General features: G+C 29.6%; 4 protein-coding genes across 4 annotated transcripts; 2 read left to right on the forward strand and 2 right to left on the reverse strand.

Moving 5' to 3' along the window:
- Window positions 1-6,133: 6,133 nt before the first annotated feature.
- On the reverse strand, window positions 6,134-8,682 carry DCAF12 (DDB1 and CUL4 associated factor 12-like protein). Its single transcript, XM_011506198.1, has 6 exons — window positions 8,268-8,682; window positions 7,706-8,164; window positions 7,131-7,361; window positions 6,746-7,030; window positions 6,482-6,647; window positions 6,134-6,362 (listed from the first exon to the last, which is right to left on the reverse strand). The coding sequence occupies exons 1-6, from the start codon at window positions 8,351-8,353 to the stop codon at window positions 6,207-6,209; spliced, it is 1,383 nt and encodes a 460-aa protein (XP_011504500.1). The 5' UTR covers window positions 8,354-8,682; the 3' UTR covers window positions 6,134-6,206.
- Window positions 8,683-13,826: 5,144 nt separating this feature from the next.
- Window positions 13,827-18,792, forward strand: LOC105367695 (uncharacterized; the record flags this gene model as incomplete). Its single annotated transcript, XM_011506464.1, has 7 exons — window positions 13,827-14,012; window positions 14,073-14,257; window positions 14,345-14,469; window positions 14,636-14,960; window positions 15,053-15,204; window positions 18,295-18,541; window positions 18,609-18,792. Coding segments are annotated over 7 exons (1,404 nt in total), but the record flags the coding sequence as incomplete, so codon positions are not given.
- Window positions 18,793-19,789: 997 nt separating this feature from the next.
- Uch-L5 (ubiquitin carboxy-terminal hydrolase L5) lies at window positions 19,790-21,879 on the reverse strand. The gene is made up of 6 exons (XM_011506199.1): window positions 21,804-21,879; window positions 21,367-21,430; window positions 21,163-21,268; window positions 20,774-20,961; window positions 20,499-20,696; window positions 19,790-20,111 (listed from the first exon to the last, which is right to left on the reverse strand). Exons 1-6 carry the CDS (start codon window positions 21,877-21,879, stop codon window positions 19,808-19,810), a joined length of 936 nt encoding a protein of 311 aa, XP_011504501.1. The 3' UTR covers window positions 19,790-19,807.
- A 123-nt stretch (window positions 21,880-22,002) lies between these two features.
- Window positions 22,003-24,541, forward strand: Ns4 (Nucleostemin 4). The gene is made up of 5 exons (XM_011506200.1): window positions 22,003-22,307; window positions 22,455-22,747; window positions 22,837-23,479; window positions 23,549-23,971; window positions 24,100-24,541. Exons 1-5 carry the CDS (start codon window positions 22,211-22,213, stop codon window positions 24,342-24,344), a joined length of 1,701 nt encoding a protein of 566 aa, XP_011504502.1. The 5' UTR covers window positions 22,003-22,210; the 3' UTR covers window positions 24,345-24,541.
- Window positions 24,542-24,619: the final 78 nt, after the last annotated feature.

Consider the following 24,619-nt stretch of genomic DNA (forward strand, 5'->3'; position numbering starts at 1 on the left):
CGTATATATATATATATAAGTATGACAAAAAAATAATTTTAATTAATATAATAGATTGTTTTATATGTGGGCGTGTGCGTGTAAGATATATATATATATATATATATATATATATATATATTTATGTATACAACAACTTATTAAATTCATTAAAATATATTTTGTTATGTATTATATTATAATACTTTTATTCGATATTTAAAGAAAAGGATAAATAATTAAATGAATGAGATGTGGCTAGCCACGTACGAAAGTAAAAAGACTCAAGTTGTAAATATTTACTTGCGCGTGAAAATATAATCAATGAAGGTAACGTATTTGAAAGAAAAGAAAAACCTTATTATATCTATCTAAAGCTCATATTTTTACAGCATACGGAACAAAAATCTAAAACTAGTTGCATTCAATATAAAATAGTTTTTCTAAATTGTTAAAACATTTGAAATTTTTTAAAATATTTCTTTTGTGACACATATCGCGAGTAAATTTTAGAAAAAAGAATTTTAGCCATAATGTAACTTTATAATATAATTATGAAATCAAGTATTAGACATACGTCACACATATCATTCGATTACTTATATTTAATAAATTCAGGAAATAAATGAAATATTTTCATCTATGAAATTTTATTATATTACATAATAATATATTTTATGATTGCATTGAAAACCGCTGTTTTACATTAATGTGAAGAGACTTGGTATGTCCCTACCGAGAAAACGTGATCATGTAACATTATCTTCTAGCCAAAAGCTTCATATTTAATTAAAAAGGCATATTTTGTTACGAACTGTCAAATAAAATACGAGTCGCGACAAGTTTTATATAGTTATCGATTACTTATATAGAATTCTGTGCCTTCTCGATCGCGTGTAGGTCGTCTCCACGATTCAAGTATGGCCTTTACGATCTCAATTAATAACATCAACAAAAAAGAAAAGAAGCATTAATTGCGTGATCAATGAAAATAATAGTCGCGATAGCTCGATAAAGACACTAATGCGAATTGGCGAGGCGTTACTATTTGATGACATTATAAGTTAGTACATAAAGAATATTCATGATTAAGTATAAGAATTTGATTTCTTTCATAAACCCGAAAGATAAAAAAAATTATTAGTTAATACTGGTCAATTGTCAGCATCGACGTAAAAATGAATAAACTTGTGATTATGAAATTCTAAGAAATAGTTACTGCCGAAAGTTGCTAAGAGCTCAAATGTTCGAAAAGGCGGAATAAAAAGTGTGAGACAGAAGTCGAAATTATAGAAAGTCTTCGAGACAAATTTCTATGTAATTATATTCGATAACATTATTCGGTCAACACTAGCTTGCATTAATGGCAAAAAATGTAATGGTGACACTGGAATGATAAATATTTATATATAAATATACCAGTTATAATTATCATTAATATTGATTGATTCGAAACGACATAAAACATATTTCCATAATAACGAGAGATTAAATTAAAGAAAAAACGTGTAAACGGTTGAGCATTGTTAATACACAGGACATTTCACATGGAATAGAAAAACAGCTGATTTCGATGTAATCGCTAAATACGTTGTATGAATGTTCATTATTTATTATTATTATTACTTTTTTTTTTTTTTTTTTTTTTTTTTTTTTTTTTTTTTTTTTTTTTTTTTTTTTTATATAAAATAAATTCGTAAATTCTTTATATGCGAATTAAAAAAAGAAACTCGATGTAATATTGTCTATGATCAGCATGTAGCATCAGTACTTTGTTTTTAATAAAAGTTATACACAATTGTAATGAATATTTTATCATCCATTCTATTATTATTATTACACACAATGTTAATGTAACAATAATGATAATTAAAAAAAAAAAAAGAACAAAAAACATATTATTAGATGTACTTTTTTTACAAAAAAAAATACTCGATAATGAAATGTGTTGATTCAATGATTATAATACTTTGTTGAAAATTTTTCAAAACAATCGTATTAAAAGTAAAAGTTATTATTAATTTAATTTAAAATCCTAAGGACAGTAGGCAAATCATAATTCCATTCTGCTTAATTAGTTCCATAAAAGCTACAAAATGAGTAAATAATTAAATGAACGAGGGCAGAAAGATTATTAAAATAGGAGGAATCTAATCAATTTATAAATGATTTTACTAATATGTCTCATTTTGTGCAATCGTTTGATATTTTATTCTTAAAAATTGCACCTAAAACATATTTAAATTTTATGTACTAATTACAAATACGAATGGAAGAATTGCATTTGAAATTGCAATTATAAAAAGTGTTGGGAATTATATGGTTATCGGCCTTACGACTAAGAAAACCGGTATATGACATTTTAGAAAGTTATGAAATAATATATAAAACGTAAATCAATATTTTTGCAAATAATTTGATTTTTTTGCAATTTATTTACACAGTTTTCTCCAACTCCAAGGGCGCTATATAATAATAATAATAATAATAATAATAATAATAATAATAATAATAATAATTGCGGATTGCAGCGAGATAATTTTCATTATTGAACGCATTTGGATCGCTGTCCCGAAATTTCTATTTATTTGCTATCGAGATATAAAATAACACGTGGCAGAAATGAGGACAGTTGACATTTTTCACCGTAAATTAAATTCACCGTTACTACGTAAACACCGCATTAGCTCCAACTAAACTTTATTTAAAATCTGCTCTCCATGTTAAGAATTACAATGTACGATTTTTCAGTCAACTCCCGTCTCATTCGACCTTATTTTCTCATTCTTTTTTAACATTTATTTATTTTTTATTTTTTAAACCAGTCTTATTTGTTTTTTTCTTTTTATCTTTCTTTCTTTCTTTCTTTTTTTTTTTCTTTTTTTTTTGTTCATCTAAATACGATTGTTTAACCAGGCCAATTCGTAGTCCTGATTTTACTTAGAAAAGAAAAAAAAATTAAAAAAAAAAAAAAAAAAAACACTAACCTTGAGCATAATTTTATAATTCAAGTATTACATAAGTTACACATTAATTTCTAAAATTATACTCAATTTAAGTATTTTTCTCGAATGAATTGATTAGACAACTACTATGAAGGTCTTCCTTCTTGCAACCTTTTGCATGAGAATTGCAAATTTTTCTCTTAATGAATCTTCGCTCATGTACGTATATACTTTCATATTAATATTAGTACATTTGTGGAACTATTAAATGTGCGTGCATGTATGAATTCTACATTTATACAAATTGATTTTCATACATTGTTGTTTTATTCTTTTAAAAATATATCTTTTGTCAGTACTGTAATATTATAGTAGTTACGGGAATTGTACAAATATATGTTAACTTTTGTTATGATGCCGAATTAATCTTATCGATAATCATTCAGATTTAAAGATCTGCTCGTTACGTGCTTTTGTATTTGCAGCTTCACGCGATTATACAGAGCTTGACAATGTGTGTACAAAAATGCGTTTTTTATTTACTAATGAGCAGATGGCAAAACGAAACAGTTATAGTTTTTTTTTTCTTTTTCTTTTTGTTTTGTTTTTTTTTATTTTTTACAGCTCTGACAGACGATAATTAAATTTAAAATTCGACGAAATTTTTACAAAATCACAGAGGTATTTTTATTGGCTACGTCGCTTGTCCTGAATATAGTTCACTTTATTCATGAACGAAATTTCATTCGAATTCATTTTTTACTTATAACGACAGCTCTTAGAAACTACATAAATTTTATAATGTTATGCACAGTACATCGTACCTTAGATATTTTATTTTTGTTTTTGTTTATGTTTTTTTTTTGTTTTGTTTTGTTTTGTTTTTATATTTCCTTCAAGACGTATTTTATGCAAAGCACAACTTCTAAAAGTTTACAAAAGTCTTAGTATCATAAAAAATAATTTGAAGACTTTCGTTTATTAAATTGATGTATTGTCGCTTTGCCTTGATCGATTATTCCACGCGAATAAAACAAACTGTAGCTTCATTATTAATTTGATTATATAAATCAATAATAGATCGATATGATTTTTAAATAAATCTATGATTGAAATTTTATTCAATTATCTATGCAGATTAAAATATTTTTAACGATTATCCATCGTTGTCTATATTATTATCCTTTAGTTAACGTCAAGACTATTAAAAAAATGATTTTACGTTCTATTAATCGACAATTTCAATTTCAATAGGAGCCACAACAGGTACTATTGAATTATGTTACTATTTACGTGTGAAAAATAATTTAATGCCTTTGCGTTATGTTGGAATTAAAATATATTCGTTAGCGAATACAATTAAAATCAAATCCAGGCAGGTAAAAGCAAAGCGATAAAATTGTACCAAAAGGCTGAAATTGACATGTATGTAACCTCTAATTTCATTATTAATCTTATTCTTATAATATAGAGAAAACTAATTTTTAAAATCTTTCAATTGATCAATTAAATTCCATTTGGAATAGCGTATTGCCTATGTAAATAATGGTAATTTTGTAGTTTTCGATAATATACATAAATCCACTCTTTGCCTGCATTATTCTATATAAACAAACAAAAAAAATAAAAAAATAAAAAAAAAAAATAAAAAATAAAAAAAAAAATAACAATACTCCAAGCGGTGTTCGTACACGTGAAAAAATTTACAATGAATGATGATTATTTCGTTTTTGTAACAATTCATTTTTCTTCGTTACCATTATTTTTCCATTTTTCGTTTTTTTTTTCTTCGTTTTTTGTTTTGTTTCCTTTCAATGTACACACTTAAAAGCTATTCCAGTTTCAACAAACACGCTCTTGTCAATAAATAACACTGATGAACGACTTTTAATCGCTTGGAGTTTATAAGAAGCAGCATTGATGGCAACGATGACGGCAACGATGACGACATCGATTAATCGATTGTCATCTCCGCTTGCTCTCAGAAATACGATTGATGGTTACAGTTGCTTGTGATAATTTGTTTCTCTCTCTCTCTCTCTCTCTCTCTCTCTCTCTCTTAACATCTACGATACAATAAACAAATTCTTTCAATTGCACTCTACCGAACGCATTTATACAATCACAGTTTACGCATCCCGTTAGTCTTGCCAAAAAATAATCGTATTCGATAATTTACTATTGGACTGAAAAATCCGAATTAATTTTGTCTCCTCCGTCAACACGGATGAATAATATATATTAAAATTTTTTCAATTTACATTGTGCATATCAATGAGAATTTGCTCATCTTAAATTTATGAATTATGATTTTAAAGTCCTTTAGTAGATTTGTTTGACCATGGATACACTAAAATTATACATTAACATTCATACGTTCTCTGAAATGAATTTGCTATATCGATTGACATATCATTTACATAGTAAAATGTAATATAATACACATATTATGCGGACAAAGAATACCTAGCATTCATTTAATTAATCATATTGGGTCTAGTGGTAATCCTATCTTTCGTATCAATTAAAAGAATGATAATTGAAAGTTTGAAAATTTCGTCCGGTCAATCCCAATTTTTGCAAGCAAACAGATTTGTTCGAAGACTTTCTCATAGATTTAGTATATCGCTGAAATTCTTTGGAAAATGATTTTAAAATAACGCTAAATAATAAAGGTATTTAGTGGTAATGTTCGATTAGTAAGTTGATAAGAATTAACTCGATGGGATTGAAAAAAGAACGAAGTCTTGACCACAAAATCCATTATATATCAATATTTCAAGGCCTTGGTAGCACAATAACCGTTGCAAAACGTATTACAAAAAGTTATTATTAACTACACCAATCTACCACATATATTTCCATTTTCAAATAAGCTTGCCTCAATCTCGTGTACTTCAATCGTTCGAAAATAATTCGATTATATAAAGCAAATTTATGGCAAGTTAATAAACTAAAACATCTAAATTCACCTACAGTTTTTTAGTACGTTGCGTATAGTTTTATCAAACCGAACGTTTTACAAAATTAATCTATTATATATATATATATATATATATATATATATATATACGGTGATAAGGGGAGAGAGTAGTTATCAACATTAATTATTTATATTATCGTACAATTGCCGCCCACAAGTTCCTAAATTTTTCTATTATCCTCCGCTAGTCTTTCAAGTCTTGTGCATACCGAATATGCTGGCTTCTTAAGCACATGTCACAAAATGTGATGATTAAGATCGATAAAATTACAACTATACGTATTAATGAACGTGTATATTCATTGCCATAATCCTGCATAATTCCCATAGAGATTAGTTGGAAGTGGACCACCAGCACAAAACAGACGAGTTCCTGATGCATCATAGCAATGCGTATAAATGGCCGGAGTGTATTTAACGTTTTGAAATCCATCGATGTAATCTTCATCGGGGAACTGCGCGAGAAGATAAAAATTATATTTCGTCTGTCAATAGGCTATCGATGCATGCTTAAGAGAACTGTACATTGAAGATGTAATAACGAAGAAGATAGAAGAATAAAATTATTATTTACCACATAACCCTTGGAAGCTTTCAACATGACAGTTCGATTAGAATTAATCGATGATTCCAAATATTTTTGGGCTCTAATATCGTAAAACATGAGCATTCCGAGCCCTGTTCCAATTGTTAATACCGAGCCTTGAAAACTGGCTGATCTAATGCCACATCCGCTGTATCTGTTAACCGAGAGGGGGGGGGGGAGGAAGCAACAAAACAAAACTTGTCAATGCCAGTTAAACATTAAATCATTTCTAGAATAATGCAAAATCGTTACCTCGATGGTACTTTCTTAATTGGCTGTAGAGTTCTAGCATCTAAAAGTAATGTGTACGATCGACATCCAACTGCGTACAATCCATCATCGTGTACAGCTAAACAAACATTATCTTGACAAGCGGGTAACTTACGAGATATTTTTTGCTTAAATGTTTCTGCGGACCAAATGTGTATAAAACTGTTCATCGACAATACAGCGATTTCTTTGTATGCTTTGTTGAAGAGCAACGAGCGCACCTTCTGAGCAGATCTACATTCTTTGACACACACTGGCTGAATTAGTCTATATTAAAAGAATCACAACATTAATGGTCGAATATAATAATTGCACTTTGGCGCTTAGCTAATAGCCAATTGAGTTTAATTAGTTGATAATTATTAACCTGTGCGATGGTATGTCGGCTTTGTCCGGAGCTTCGGATAAATCGCTGTCAATTTGCCACAAAGCCATTTTAGTATCCTTAGATCCTGAAACTAAGAATTCATCGTCTAGCCAACACATATCGTATACCCAGTCCCTGTGTCCTGATTCACCAACGCATACAGGATCTAAAGTTGGTAATCTATAAATTGCTATCTCAGTACTATTTCTACCTCCTGTAGCCAAAAGAGTCCTGCAAATATAATAATTGCATATATTCTTTTTTCTTCTAAACAGACTTGCAATTTTTGAAATACAAATTTAATGCCAATAATTAAGAAATTATGGCGAAACACATACGTATTTTCGCACGTAAAATAAATTCGTCCATTAACGACGTTTTATTATTAATGAGCATTAAAAGTACTGGAAAAGGCTTTGATTGTTTATCGTGGAATTATAAAGCTTTGAACAAAAGTTGGTTGAACGTTAGCGGTAAATGTATTTACACATGGCTGAGTAAGCGATGTGTATCGTCTATTTAAAGATTTTCCAAGTAAGAGTCGCATTTTCACACCACTATCAATGCATAATTACCTCGATGGATTTATTTGAACGGAATGTATGCCACATTGCTGTTCGGCAACACCGCCTAATCCGCCAGAGGAATTTTGTCTCCCGTGCAAAGATGGAATCTGATCTAATTTTTGCGTAGCAACATCATAAACCATTAATTTATTGCATTTGGTTCCAAACACAACTTGTCGATCGCTGAGCCATTGAGAACAGAATACTTTATTCATATTATTTAAACTAACCGAATATTCTTTAAAAAGATCATGACTTAGTATATGCCTCGAGCCAAATTCTTGATTAATTTTGCGAATTTCTCTTGTATTGGTTTCTCGAGAGCGAACGTAATCGATAAAGTTGAACGATGTCCTTAAAAACTGTTTACCATCCATGACAGTTTCCTCTTCGTCGTCGCTTGATTCGTAGCACACGAAATCATCTGGTTTGTCCGATTTTCTGTTTCGTTCCAATATCATGGCCAGCCTGCAAAGGGAACGATTGAAAAATAACTTTGAGTTCAAAAATAAAGCGAGTTTATAGGGAGGGGGAGGGGGGAGGAGGAGGAGATATCAAAGGATCATTTTACCTTCTAGATCTTCTTTCTTCGAGGCGAGAATTATTTGCACACGATGGATATCTTCCATACGTGGTCATTCGCTGTGTTTCTGCCATTGTGTAAATACAATTCAGGGTGCGAAGGTACACTCGCTAAAGATTTTCCTTTACGACAATCGATCGTTGAAAGATACGGATGCTCGATAGCTGTGAAATAGCTCGCTGTATAAACTATATCAGGATCTTAATAGCCGCCTCCGCATACTTGGAAAATTTTTACATGCGTCACGCAAGCTCTTTAATTGCAAATGCATTTAATATTAGCATATTCGATGGATCCAAATTGTGAGCGATATACATGAAGCGAGGAAATTATCTCCAAGCCAAAAGAACGTATGTCCACATAAATACTTATATTTAATCCGGCTTCAGACTATTCTAATCGATACTGTCCTGCAACATAATTGTTTACGAGGTTAAGATTTTGTAGTTACACAAGATTTTGTAGATTCAATTGTTTTGAAGAAATATTTTGAAGAATCAATTCGGCGATTCTCACGCTTATTCACCAATAATTCATTCTGTCAAACATACTTATCGATACTTGTTATAAATTTATCGACAAATAAGCACAACAGCAGCAGAAGCAGCAACAACAATAACAACAACAACAGCAGCGACGACGACGACAAACGTAAAATGTACATTAAAACAAATTTACAAATGCAACGTAATGTAATTATGCAGTTAAATCTATTTATTAAAATTCAGCGATAAAATAGGTGTATAAATGAAGCTTGGCTCGGGCCAAATTTATTATCTTTTTTTTTTCTTTTTTTTGTTCTCAAAAGCGCTGTAGCTCATAACTAAAGTCGTTAATTTGGCAGTTAAAAATTTTACAAAACAAACTTAAAGTTCTCATTAAGCGTGACATTTACTCTCAGTTTGTTGAGTTTTTGCAAATTCTTACTATTTCGGTAATGGGTAGCAGAGGCATAAAATATACAAGCGATAACAATGTCAAACAAAGCCTCGGACATTCGTAAATTGCTAGTTAATCGTACATTTTTTCCACAAACGCTCTCTCTCTCTCTCTCTCTCTCTCTCTCTCTCTCTCTCCACGATTAAAAACCCACCGAGTATTTCGAAAAATAATCTAGGCCAATTGAATTGTCGAGGAAAGTTGCGCTATCCCGATGCCAATAATCGGACGCATCGCGATCTCAACATTTAACACGCCTCCGCCAACGAAATTGTCAATCCCAAGCGTTTATCACAGACAAAACTAGCAGACACCATAAAGAAAACGACGACCCCGATGATAAGCCGAGTGGCTAAGTGGCTTATCAAGGACAGACAACCATTACGGCTTCAGTCGAAGAGCCGCCGAGCATTATACATAAGCACTTGTTAATCCAAATCGCGACGTCAACGGTGCGTGCAGCCGTCCGTGGCCGACGTCTTGCGCCCCCTCAACTACGACAATATTAATCGGGACGACGATTAATCCGTGACTTGATTGTCAGACCAAAGACGAAGACCAAAAGGTCGAGGGAAGTGTAACCCGATGCGCATCCCCCGATCCCGTCTAAACATCCGCGAGAGCACCGTCGCCCCAACGGAATAAGCAAGCTGCTGTCGGGCGGCCCCAGCGAATAATAATAATCGTCTATAAGCGCCCGCAATGGCACACGACGACTCGACACAGATAAGCTGCTCCTCTTTTTCCTCCACGCACCCAGAGAGCTAGGGGGATCCTCTTCTCCTCTCGTCCTTCACCTCTCGTCTATCGGTCGGCCGAAGCGAAGCGAAGCCCGTCCCAGGCCCCGAGGGCCCCACGACTCTTCACCCAGGAAGCCCGCCTCGTCGTCTCCTCGTCTCGTCCACTTCGCCTCGTGGATGGCCAGCGGCGGAGCCCAGCACCGCGGGAGGCAACGCGCGTATGCAGCAACGTCGCGATGGAACGAACGGGAGAGGCGAGAAAAAATGGATCGACCGGGAAGAGAGAGAGAAAAGGAATGCGTGGTGGCCCTCTTGTTTCAGGGTGCTGGCTCGCACCCAGGCACGGAGAAGAGCTCGTAGACGCGGCTTGCCAAGGCGACGAGCGAACGGCTGTAGAGGCACGGCAAGTTCGTCAGATGCATTATAACAACGGGCGCGCGATAACTCCCAAGACTCACTGCTCAACCACGAAAGCCACTTTGGCCGCCATCTTGCAACTACATGTGTATATATTGTATATACTCTCGAGGGGCTGGGGCAGGGGAGTCCGAGCGAGACCGGGCCGACGGCTCTCTCGAATGCTGCTCTCGCGATTATCGACGGGTCTCCCCGGGCTCAATGTTCAGCTCGCGCGACCGAGAAGAGTACGGAGACGACGGGACATTGGAAGCGAACCGGGCGCGTAGCGCGTACCCGAGTCGGAGCCCACTGCATGGGGCCAAGTCGGGGGGGTTCTCGGCTGTGGGAATATCAGGCGGACTCGACGTTCGAGACGGGAATGCGGCCTCGGGACCAACAGATGTCGGCTAGTCGTTGGAAATTGTCACTACTCCGAGTCTCTTCTAGTCTCGCTATTGCCCGCCCGTCTCGGCGAAGCTCTCTCAGCGGCTCTCTAGGCTTTGTAACTAGGGACACTAGTGATACTAGAGAGGGGCTTGTCGAAGTGGAGCCAAGTCGCGGAGGATGTCGAGGAAATATGGTGGTCTATCTTGTCGTCCCGGTCACACGGCTATCTCGCTATCTCCCTATCTCCCTATCTCGCTCATCAGGACATTACCAATGCGTTGAGGACCATTCGTGCCCATTATCAGTACGATGTGGGAAAACGAGGCAACTTTTTCTTATTACGATATATTATAATGGCCATCGGGTCCTCGAATCGAATTTACAGTTATCGCTCATTTTATTTTTCAATGTCATCGCTCTCCTCTGCCAGAGCAATGGTTAAACATTATTTTGTTCGCTGGCTGTTGAGCGACTCACGTCAGGCTCAGGCTGGATCATCTCAACATTGTACCGCTTATTTTCCAATAAGGTCCATTCATTTATTTATTTACTTTATTTACTTTATTTTATTTTCTTAATTGTTATTATCATTATTATCATTTTATCTTTGTTTTGTTTTGTTTTGTTTGTTTTTTTTTTTTTTTAACATTTTTTATAAGCATGAGCTTGAAGATTGCTATTGTATGTATATTATTTTTTTAACGTTTTATTAGGTAAAATTAAGAGTGTCGATGAGAGATGATATTCGTGAAATAGTGAGTTTGATCTTGATTATACTCTTCGATCACTTGTGACCAGTGCTATTTTCATTACCGAACGATACCTAGTCCCTACATTCATATTAATGCCACTTTAATCTAATTTACTCACGAATGTCAAGACTTTTAGCGATATTTATATAATGTAGCCATTTATTCCTAGATTGTCAATTTGTCAAGAAAACCTTAAATGCTTATAATGAAATCTTGACAACATGACGCTATTTTTTTTATTTAACTATACATATAAACAATGGTAAGTTTCTAAATGTTCTTAAATAAACGAATAAAATGCTTGGTAAATAATAATTGTATGCTTATTTTCAGACAGATTTAGAACAATACCAGTTTACTAATAATTATATTGTAGATAAAAAACCTTCTTTATTGTTACATCAATTCAGAATAGATGCGAATAATAGAATAAAATATAACTTTGATTGATTTAAGTAATCTGTAATTGTACCGTTCCATGTTATATAGAAATTTTAAACTGTTATTCATTCAAACATTTCCATATCTTGTTAAGAATAATTTGAACAAAAATATCCGTCGGTATTTATTAATATTTATCAACTGTTTCGCTAAGCTATAATTCTCTTTAGAAATATTGATCAAATAAATTTTATAAATATTTTTTTCTTTCATTTTAAGACTTATACTATTTTGTTAAAATATATGTATATAAAACTTAAGGAAAAGAGAAATAAATAATTTAAAATAAGTATTAAATTTGTTTTAATCACTCATTTTTTAGTTAATAAGTAATATTGTTCAGCTATCTATTTTAAATAAATAAATACAGATATTCACACATATATGTATATATGCATATTTGCATGCAATGTAGAAACTAAATTAGAAACTAATTAGCTCCATCGCTATTTCTACCTTTTTTTTTATGCGTATTAATGTGTACATTTTTTACTGATAAAATAAAAGATTAATTTTAAAGGTAGAAGAATTTATTAAATTTAATGCTATGTTTATCATATAAAAATTACAAATTCACATAAACAGTATATACAAATGTTCAAATGTATATATATACATATATATTATATATATATATATATATATATATATATATATATATATATGCGTTTGTGTGCATATATTATTATATATAGGCAGAGAGAGAGAGAGAGAGAGAGAGAGAGAGAAAGCTTATATGCACGTGCATAATTCATTCCTTACATTCGCTACCGGATAAAAACAAAAATTTAGAGGTTATGTTGTATACATTGCTATTTGCTTATCTTAAATGATGGGTTCGACTAATTGAGCTGAAATACACAAAATATAACTAAACATTTAAATATGCGTTTGTTGAAATTAAAAAATGTCTAAAATTTTATACAATATATTTACATTTATTGTAGATTAAAATAAAAAATTAAATATAAGAATTATTTTTTGATAGTTCAAGAATTAAAACAATCAAGGTTAACGTCTTGTAATAAATAAAAATGACTAGCCCTAAGAAAAAATCTAAAAATTTAACTGATATGAGAGCTGTGAAATGTAATTTAAACGAAAGTCAAATTATAAATAAAGAAAACAGAAGCGATGATGAAATTGTAGCAAATTCCCAAGGTAGTAGTGAATCTAAATTGAAAAAAAAAATTATGGAAAATGCATTAAGAAAATCTGGAACATTGTCATTATCGCAGAGAGATGTGTTTAATAATTCATCTAAAAATACATTTGTTAAAGAGCGCAGTATTAAAGCAAATGATCTTATTAATGAGAGTACAAGGATGACTCGTGATTGGAGTGGAGTAAGAATGAATACAGCCCTATTGTCAAATATTTCAAAATATTCACCGTCAGTCAGCAATAATATTATAAATTCAAAAGTAATTGAGAAATCGGAGGAGAAGCAAATAAAAGATCCTTTGTATTTTACTAAAAAAGATGATGAATCTGATCAAATAATGAAGAAAGACAAAGAAAAAATTACCGTTACAAACAAATTAAATTTGAAAAACTTTCTTTCTGTAGATAATAGTTTTGATAATAAACAAAATGTAGAACCTAAATCAGTATCGAGCCCATTATCAGAAGCATGTATAAAGGTCAGTCATTATTTCTTTCGTGAACAGACAATAATACGATTATTAAAAATTAAATTACATTCAAGGATTATAAAAGTCTTATATTTTAGTTAAAAACAAATAATAATAAAAATGTATTGTACCTAGGCGCCGATGTTATATGCATTGTAAATCTATATCGCATACTTTTGCAAATATAATATTTAATATTCAATTTTATTGTAAGTCATGAGTTTTGTAATTTTCTCTATTATGTTTTAGAAATTACAGTCATTGGAAATTAAATTACAACACAAAGTACCGCTTCAACATAAAATTGAAAGGCATGCAGGATCGAGAGCTTTAAGCAAACAAGAGTTGCAAGCATTTGAAAAGTTTGCAGTTTTAAAAAAAGGGGTATTTGATAAAGAAGAAAATAGTATTATTAAGAAAAATTGGAAAAGCTTTTGTGAGGTATGCGTCGTTAATAGAACATAAATTTTTATCGAAAGTAATTATAATAAATCGTTGTAGATTCACAACTGGAAGAAAAATAATGTTAAACCGTTTTTGTACTTTAGCCATAATGGAAAGTGTTATCTTAATTTTGAACAAAGAAAAAATTTTGTAAGATTTCTAGCTAACGGATTACCTTCTAGAACCTTAAATAGTGTTTATTTTCGATTTCGCAGCTCGTTCGATGCCAATGTTAACACTGGGTAAATTAAATAAAAATTAAAACAATTAATTTTCTTTTATATATTTATATTTTCTTCAATATATCATTGAATTGTACTTTATTACAGAAAGTTTACTCATAAAGAAGATAGTATCATAGTGAGACATTTGTCCAATACATCAAGCACTAAATTAATTAATTCATCTGCTCATGTAGCAAAGATTTTAAATAGAAAACGACATAGTATTCGACGTCGTTTTAGAATATTAATTAAAAAATATAATTTAAAAAACAATGTATATAATGCACGTGAAAGTAGTAGCGATGATTACAAAAATTCGAACAATAAAAATAAAGATAAAAATGTAAAACGTACTAAAAATACTTTAAAAAATTCGATTTGTGAAAATGGTTTAAATATCATCGTATTGTTCGAGATTTCTTTACTTTTCAATCAAATCGACATTCTATTTTAATCAAGATTTCTTTACAGTGGACATCAATATTTCATGGACTTACGCAATGGTGCGAGAATTCATTAACACATTAACAGAAACTTCAACCTGTAAATTAGAAGAATTAAAGAATATAGTTATTGATCAAACTATATGGGATGAAATGGGAAAAAAATTGAATATTGATCAGAAAATTTTACAAAATTTTTGGTATTACCAATTGCACATGCAAATCTTTTGCCCTGAACCGATTTATTTGAACGAGCTGAAAATTAATTTAATTGAATAGTAAGTATTGAAATATTCAATAAACTTCTCTAGAGAAAATGACATCCATAGAAAAATGAATGACTGTTTATCGAATGCATTACATTTTTCAGCGTACATAGGCAAGATGATAAAATATTAGAAAATTTAGCGTGGGATAATGTTTGTTTAAAATTTGATGGCGTACCCTCATTGTTTCTGTCAAAATTATTTAAACACCTTATAGAATATGCAAAAACGAAAATCAACTCTTCAACATTAAAAGGTAATATAAAGTTTTGTATATATTATAAAAACAATAAATAGGCGATACTAAGGCTTGCAATTAAAGCATTTTATATTATTTCAGATATTATACAATATTTGTACAATGAACATATTCCTATAATGAAAGGAAAATCATTCGACACTTTTTTGCCTAAATTACATTTTAAAAATAACAAATTAATGTATGTGGATAAAGGCAAAGAAAACTTATTTGTAAATAAAACTAAAGCAAATGTGTTCGGCGATGAACATACATAAAAAGTAAAAACTATGCTTTCGATACAGTTATTGTAATTTAAGAATATCATTATCTTTATTATTTTATAAATAAGTTATGTAGATAGAACTTAAAATATATGTATATATGGATGTATTTTTTAATCTATTGTAAAATTAGATGATCTAAATTTTTAAAACTTTTTAATTTTCAAAAAATAATTGACTCGCATAATATGACATTATGCATAATATACATATTAAGACATCAAATTTATTATTAATAGTTGCACAAAGTGTTTAATATAGGATTAAAGGAAAGGATAAATTATATTGTGCAAAAAGTGAGAATCTCCCTTTATCGAAACATGCAATTTTCGATAGACAATCGAATTTATCGTGGCATAATTAATAAATTAAAATTGATAAGTAAGTGATTGTTGACGTTTAACATTCAAACTTAAATTCCTTCCAACCACATTGATTTCCTAAGAAACAGGCTCTATTTTAAATGAGTGCTTATTAAAAAACTATTATGAATAATAAAATGTAATTTTTTACGAACAATCCAAATCATGTCAAAGAAATAGACGAGTTCAAAATCAACGTTGCTAAAAGAATTTTTGGTGACTTGCACGGATATCTTCATAAATTTGGATGATGAGTAATTTGTAATTTCAACGAACCATCATTCGTACGAAAAGAAGGGCATTTAATTGTAAAATAAAAATTATACACGGAATTTGCTATTGGAAATGTAAGGTAATACCGAACCGTCACTAGATAATTTAAAATCAATTTTCCATTCGTCAAAATTGCACTCAACCAGCTTTAATGATATTAGACACAACTCGAGCAAGTTCGTTCCACGAGTGTGCAAACTCCAAGGCAAAAAAGCTGTCGCAAAGGATAAATAAGAGATTAGTTTTTCTCCTCGACATCGATTATTCTAGACTCACCGGCCACTAATATCTCATTCTGAATCCTGTAAACTATTTATTTTACCACCATTACGATGGGATTACAATTCATTGAGACGACTAGATTGGGATGACAATGTGACTCGTCGGGTGGTGTTGATGTAAAATTTAACGCGTCCAATCTATAGAAAATCATCTATTGTCAGATGAGTCTAATTATAATACAATTATTTATACTTTATGCGTAACGCGCCATAATGCTTTTAAATTAGAATTAGTGATATTTCATTGGGAATTGTTCATGCGATAGGGATAATATAATAATAACAATGTTCGAAGCGGTAAGTCGAGAAGAATTAAGCTCTAAAATTTACATCAAATCTACAATTTTACCTACAGTTTTAAGGTTCTATGCCTTAAGGAGAATTATTTCTACTAATTTATTTTGCTGATTGGCATTTAATTTATATTCGATGCTGGCCTGCTTGATAAATTTGTTTAATCATTAGATTTCGAAAAGCCTTGAATTTCGACAAAAATTCAATTATTAGACTTTCGTTTATAAACTTATTATTTTATAAATTATCAAATAGGTAATAAAATTTTTTCTTTTTTCTAATAAAAGTTTGGATATTATATTTCAAATTTAAATGTTTGATCGTACACCAGTGATCTGGACGAAATTAAAAATGAGAAAACAGAAACAAAAACAGAAAGAACTAAATAAGTTGCCCTATACTAGTATGTATTAATGTGATAAATAATAGAATATTCTTAATAATTTTAATACAAAGTATTAAATAATAGTATGATGTATTACGCGATAGTTTATAACGAACCAAATTATTTCAAGAAGATTTTCTGCATGCAAACGAAGCTCGAAAGTAACCGGCCTTCAAATTTTATCATCATTATCATTTTATATATGTAGTATTTATAAATTCCTAAAAAGTAAATAAATTCATGTTAATATAAATTAGTTTTATTGTAAGTATTATAAAATTTCTATTGTATTGATCAATGTATTTACAAAATTTTACTTTTACACGAGCACGATACATAACATCTTATGTATAAACGAATTTAATCAAATCTAGGATAATATAAAATAATAAATAATTAATATTTTATAATCTTCTCATTGATTAATAATATACCGTTATTATTAAATGATATACACGCTCTTTGAAAATATCCAAATACTTATCCTGTTATTATGATAGAATAGGGAATATGAAGCTAAGGATAAAGAAAAACATTATATATATATATATATATATATATATTTTGCGTAGATGGATAAGGTATAATTTTATTTTAAATTTTTTATAAATGTCCAGTCTATATTAATAACCCTTTCAAATCTAAATTGCAATCTAAATGATAATATTGATAAAGTAATTTTAATATAAATTTTTGCTGCAAAAAACTATAAAAATAATAATTGATTATGAAAAGTTTAACTTCTACCTCTGTTACTCATAATATAATCATCAATTTTTCATATTATAATTTGAAATAAAGTCTATAAAAATTTATCCAAATTAAATAACTCTGATACTTTTAATTACTTCTAGATTTAGGTAGATACAATTTAACCAAATTCATAAGTTCCGTGCATGTGTACCAAATCCTATAAATGATACTAAACAGGATCACGTAGAGTGTTTTTAAAAATTTAACCTAAAAATGGATCTCTAACATAAGATAAGATTTATGAATATAAGTTGGAAACTAAAGATTATAATAGAATTTGATTGTATAGTGTTGAAATAAATGGCTTATTATAAGAGTACGAAAAATTTTCATTTACGAAGTAAGATTTTTTGTCGATTTTAACATTCACAAACACGGTCAATTTTAACCAATAACAAAAGCAAAATACGATAATAAAATTATTTGCTATTATGTTTATTTTGTAATAATACAAAAGTAAAATCTCACGTTTATAGTTAGCACTGATTGGACATTATTAACGATAAAAAACTTCATCGATGTATTAATGGAAATAACATTATGCAAGACTATAAAAGAATTAAAAGGCCACAAACTTCCTGATTTTATATGGCTAACAATGGAATCGAAACTGAACATAAATTATAAAAAATTAAAACAACTTTGGCACCAACGATTGCACATGCAACTATTTTGCGTTGAACCAATTTATCTGAATCACATTAAAATAAAATTAATCAAATAGTAAGTATGTGATTGCGAAAGCAAATATTTTTTAAAATCTAATTTAAATTATATATTTTTCATCCAGTTTACATAAAAATGAAATAACCGATTTGAAAGAAATAAATTGGCACAAGGTTATTTTGTTGTTTGATGGCGTTACAAGAGAATATATATATAGAATTTTTACCAATTTAATTAAACTTGGGAGGATGAAAGTTCATTCTACAAAATTTTCAGGTAGTAAAGCTATCATTGAATATAATTGTTAATAATAAATTTCTTCCGATTTCATTTCTATAACAAGAAGTATATAATCTTGTAATAATTTCAAAAATTTCATAACATAAGCAATTAAATTTTACTTAATAATAATAAATTTCTTCCGATTTCATTTCTATAACAAGAAGTATATAATCTTGTAATAATTTCAAAAATTTCATAACATAAGCAATTAAATTTTACATTAATAGCAGTGTTTAAAACATCATATTTCAGAAACAAATAATTTAATATACATTCATCTATGGTTAAGCTAGATTAATTTTATATAAATTTGCAAATTAATAAACATAATCAGTTTGCATATCCGATAAAAAGGAAACAATATTTTAGTTAAATTATTTTTAGCAATATATTTTTATTATCATTTTATTGGAAAATATGTATATTAACATTTGACATACATGATTTTATCTCGATTAAGAAGTTATTGCGAGTTAAATTTACTTTAAATATATTGTAAAGTTTTGGACAATTATATTATCAAAGAATCTTTAATACATTTACATCTACTGTCATTATAAGTTAGCATCGATTTATACAGTTTTCTTTTTCCGAGCAATACGTATATATTTATATTCTATAACAAATATTATATACAAATAAAAACTTGTCGACTATTTTACAAAATCATATTTAAATTATTTTTCGCAGAAATTTTGTTATCCGCTAGAAATGAAGTATTTTTCTTTTACAGATCAATTACATTTCTTATATAATAAATATATTCCATACTTAGCGAACAACTTTGAAGATAAAATGTTACCTAGGCTATTATATAATAATGGTAATATTGTATATAATGACACAGATTTATCAAAAATAATTAACTAAGACATTAGCCATTATAATAGTAAATAAGCATTTTAATAAATGTACATACAATAAAGCATAAATTAAAGTGCAGCCAAAAGTAAATTATACTTGTAATAATTATATTAAAAAAATTTTATTAATGATTTTAATTACATAATTTATATTTTTAATTTAATAAATTTACAAATTTCATGTCTTATTTTTCTTTGCCTCCTTTTCAATAGCTCTTTCTTTTGCTTTTTGATATAAGGAGACAAGTTTACCTTCTTTTGCCAAAATTTTCAGTAATTCCATTATCAGTGGCAGATAATTATGTTTTCTTCTTATATTTTCTATTTTATATTTTTTGGATTTCCAAATCTCTTCATCGATCAGCGCTTGTAATCTAGTAATTTCATTTGCATCACTCGTTAAATTTTTTTGCCTCTCATAAAGCATTTTTCTATCGCTCACTAATGCCATTAAATTGAAATGTATTTCTCCCTCATTGTATCTAAAACATTTGTAATTAATAGTGCAAAAGCAAATTAAGATAGTTAACTAGAAAACAATTTAATTTATAAGTACCTTTTTTCAATTTTAATTACCAAGTGAGTTGAAATTTGAATTGTTTTTGTATATTCGGTAATATTCATAAAATGCAACAATCGCCATATGTTTTTTATAATTGAATTTGATACAAATTATTTACAGTATAACGATAGACATTAAAATATATTTCAAATTTTATTATATTAAAGAAATTTAACACAATTAAATTATATTTCGCTCGTTAGTGTTGACTTTAATTTTCACTTAAATTGCATTTACAGTGTAAATAAACCTGATTATTCATAAACCCTAAATAAAAGTAATATTACATGTCAACCGATCGACTTACTTTTTTATTCTTTTTTCAATTGTGGGTTTGGCTGCTTGTACCCATTGATCACCGGGTAAACAGGGTCCCAAATCAATCGGCCCATCTTTTAATCCATCCAGTTCGTATAATCTTCCATCGATTGGTACATAACTTACAAAATGAAATACATCTTCGTCCTTAAGTAATTGTTTACAATCGTATTCGAATAACGTCTGCCTGTAAATAAATTGCATAGGTATGATTGAAAATTAAATTAAAAATTATTAATGTATTATTACACGAATGAACGTTACCTAGCGAAAGAATTGTGAACTTCTCTGATTACATCTGAATTACTTAGAACAAGACCTCTCATATTGGCATCAAAACTTTGACAAAACGTCTTCACTTGTTCTAAATTTGGTCCCAAAGATATGTCCGTATGTTTACAATTCAGTAAAACACTTAAGATAGCTTGCGTCGCACATGCATTGTTAATGACCTAAAATGATAAAAATTAGTGTATTTATTGCACAAACCTGTTGGGAAATTAAATGAAATTTATTATTTACGCTTTTATAAACATTAATTTACAAGTGCATTATATGTGCCATGTATTGGTTGTATATTAGTATATACACTTATTAACATTTATCGAGGAAAATTTGTTTTAAATAAAAATATATTAAAATATTCTTTAAACCTGTTTGGCGAAAAATATTTTATCCAATCTGCTATCTTGTACAATACTTCCCGATGGTTCATCATCTTGTACCCATTTGAATAGAAAAATCAAACCGTGAATTGGTCTATTAAAATAAATTAGAAATTTTATTAAAGAATATTTGAAAAACTATATATACATACATATATATATATATATATATATATATATATATATACTTACTTTACATTTTCAAATTGTTCATCGTCAAGACTATATATCTCTTCAACTTGAGCTCCCTTTACACCTTTAAATTAAAATACACAAACATAACAAGAGAAGAAACATTTTGACATGTCATTATGCATATAAATTGAAATGAAGTTTATTTGACTAAAATCTTTAGATCATATGTGTGTGCATATGCAAGCGTATAAATATATAAAGTGCATAAATGCACGTTTGCACACACATATCAAGTTCTATGCACCATCAATCCAAATCTATGTATATATGCATATATAGAAGTATAGAAGTATGCATGCGCATGCATATATATGCATATGTATATTTATATATATATGCATAAAAAATAGATATAATATGCCTATATATGTATTTGCATGCATGCGTATATAAATTTATATACATTATTAAGGTATGGATTTAAAAATATCTACCAAATTCTTTAATTAATTCTGTAAAAACACCAGGATCGCTCTCAATGAGACACCAGTTTCCTGCCATATCCGCCATCTTTTTGAATATATATATATATATATACATATGCATATATTAAAATGTATATATATATATATATATATGTATTTTTGTTTGTATAATAATTAAATTAAGAACTGTTTGAATGAAACGATAAAATACTTGTAATTTAACCTTCAGTTGAAATTTTCATGTTTGTTGCGAGATTAGCCTTTACATCAGCTGTTGAAAGATAAGAAAATCTTTAATGGGATGGAATAAAGTTTCTCCTCGTTATAGTCCAGAAAGGATAACACCGGTTGCCATTAACACGTTATAGTTTATTTATGATATTAATTGTAATATTGAATAGAAAAGAAAGATATTAATGATGCCGCAGGGTAGAAAAAAGATTGCGTTTAGTGGGAAAGCCAAGAAACAACAAATGCAAAATAAAAATCAACGAAAAACCAATATTTTTTTAAGTAAGCTTATTTTTAAATTATTTAGAGTAGGGTTTAAATATATAATTGGTACACTTTTTTTGTAAATAATGTGGTAAATTCGTATAATATTCTAATTCGTTCGAAATAATTCTATTAATTCATGCACTTTATATTTCATGTTAATAGCTGGTAAAAATCAAGAGTTTAATGAGCTTGAGCGCGATATTAAAAAAATCAATAAACAACCGAAAGACAATGCTGGAAAAAATAAGTATGCGTTACAATTTTTTGAAGAAACTAAAGAAGAATTACAAAAAAGAAGGGAAGAGGCAAGAAATGTGATTGAAGCGTGCGATATTGAGGATCAGGAAGTCTCGGATGATTATTTTCCAGATTATATAGATATGCCAAAAAGGCCAACGTGGGATTTCGCTATGAATAAAGAAGAGCTGGATATGCGAGAACACAAATATTTTTTGGTTGAGTTTTTAAAATTTTCTTTTACTTTGAGAAGCTTAATTGATACTTGTTAAATTGTAATCCTATTGATTAAATTTCAACTTTATAGGAATATTTAAAGAAACTTGAAACTATTCGTAAAATCAGCTATTTCGAGCTTAATCTTGAAACTTGGAGACAATTATGGAGAGTAATTGAAATGTCAGATATATTATTAATCATTGCTGATATAAGATATCCAGTTATGATGTTTCCACCGTATTTATATAATTATGTGACCAATGATTTGGGCAAGGATATGATACTAATTTTGAATAAAGTGGATCTGGCCCCGTCTGCATTGATTGTCGCATGGCAAGAATATTTTAAAAATAAATATCCAAAACTTCATATTTTAGTATTTACATCTTTTCCGACCTATAATTTAAAGGAAAATATTAATCAAGAAGCAAATGTGAAAATAAGAAGAAAAGGTAAATTAAAAATGGCTGCAGAAGGAGCCCAAAAAATTATGGAAACATGCAAAAACATTGTAGGAGATCAAGTTGATTTAAGTAGGTGGGCTAAGAAAATTCAGGAAGAAATGCAGTCAGAGTGCGATATGAATGATTTGGAAAGGAACGATAATGTTGTAATAGAGAAGAAAGATACCGGATACTTTGAACACGAAAAGTACAAAAATGGAGTATTGACGATTGGGTGCGTTGGTACTCCAAATGTTGGAAAATCTTCATTGATTAATGCATTAATGGGTAATAAAAAGAACTTAAAATTTTGTGGATTTTTATAATTATATTTTTTGCATTTTTCATAATCACCAGGTAAAAAGGTTGTAAGTGTCTCACGTACTCCAGGCCATACAAAGCATTTTCAAACAATATTTCTCACCAAGAACGTCTGCTTATGCGACTGTCCTGGTTTAGTTTTTCCGTCAACTGTACCTAAAGAGTTTCAGATATTAATGGGATCGTTTCCCATTGCGCAAGTTCGAGATCCGTACACAACTATTAAATTTTTAGCAGAAAGAATAGATTTTCCTAAACTGTTGAAGCTTCAACATCCAGACAACGATGACAGTTGGTCAGCATTGGATATTTGTGACGGTTGGGCTGCTAAAAGAGGTTATCGCACTGCTAAAGCAGCTAGATTAGATACATACAGAGCCGCAAATTCATTACTTAGGATGGCTCTAGAAGGAAAGATTTGTCTCTATGCCTATCCACCAAAATGGTCGATCGAACAAGGTAAATAAAAAAAAAAACACACACACACACACACACACAAACACACACACGAACATACAAAAACATATCATTTTACAGCACGTATAGTTTATACAAACGTATTAAAAAATTATGTTCTTTTTATGTAGAAATTTGGGAAAACCATTCTAGTATAAAGGTTGTGAAATGGATTCAAGCAAGAAATCAAGCTGAAGAAAGCTTCTCAGATATGTCTAATTCATCCTCGGATGCTGAAGAAGATGATATAGCAAAGGCTAGCGAAGATAATAGCAATTCTGAGAATGACAGTTCTAACGAATCAGATGAAACGTCAAAAAGCGAAGAGACATATGTAGCATCGAATAAATTCGAAATTTTAACAGACGATGTATAATTGTAAATTTTGGAAATGAATATAATATATTATTTTTATGAAACGCTTATTATGATTACGGATTGTACAATCATTAATTATAGAATGAACTAATTAATAGTAATAAATAAATAGATGTATTAAGGATTAGGGAAACAAATGCAGTTTAGGAATAGAAATCATGATTTAATGGGAAATATTAGAATTAAAAAAGAAACAAAAAAATATTTATTTAACAATTTGAATGAAAAATGAAAAAGCATTGTCTTTGTAGTTTAAAGATCTATTTTAGTAAT

Source organism: Ceratosolen solmsi, unplaced genomic scaffold (genome assembly GCF_000503995.2).
Source record: "Ceratosolen solmsi marchali unplaced genomic scaffold, CerSol_1.0 scaffold7, whole genome shotgun sequence".
NCBI lineage: Eukaryota > Metazoa > Arthropoda > Insecta > Hymenoptera > Agaonidae > Ceratosolen > Ceratosolen solmsi.

Coding starts and splice junctions, on each gene's coding strand:
- DCAF12 (XM_011506198.1), bottom strand. CDS start 8,353: ATGGCAGAAACACAGCGAATGACCACGTATGGAAGATATCCATCGTGT. Junction 7,362..7,705: donor GTTCAAATAAATCCATCGAG/GTAATTATGCAT, acceptor TTATATTTGCAG/GACTCTTTTGGCTACAGGAG. Junction 6,648..6,745: donor ATTAAGAAAGTACCATCGAG/GTAACGATTTTG, acceptor CTCGGTTAACAG/ATACAGCGGATGTGGCATTA.
- Uch-L5 (XM_011506199.1), bottom strand. CDS start 21,879: ATGGCGGATATGGCAGGAAACTGGTGTCTCATTGAGAGCGATCCTGGT. Junction 20,962..21,162: donor AAATATTTTTCGCCAAACAG/GTTTAAAGAATA, acceptor TTATCATTTTAG/GTCATTAACAATGCATGTGC. Junction 20,697..20,773: donor GTTCACAATTCTTTCGCTAG/GTAACGTTCATT, acceptor ATTTATTTACAG/GCAGACGTTATTCGAATACG.
- Ns4 (XM_011506200.1), top strand. CDS start 22,211: ATGATGCCGCAGGGTAGAAAAAAGATTGCGTTTAGTGGGAAAGCCAAG. Junction 22,308..22,454: donor AAAAACCAATATTTTTTTAA/GTAAGCTTATTT, acceptor TCATGTTAATAG/CTGGTAAAAATCAAGAGTTT. Junction 23,972..24,099: donor AAAATGGTCGATCGAACAAG/GTAAATAAAAAA, acceptor CTTTTTATGTAG/AAATTTGGGAAAACCATTCT.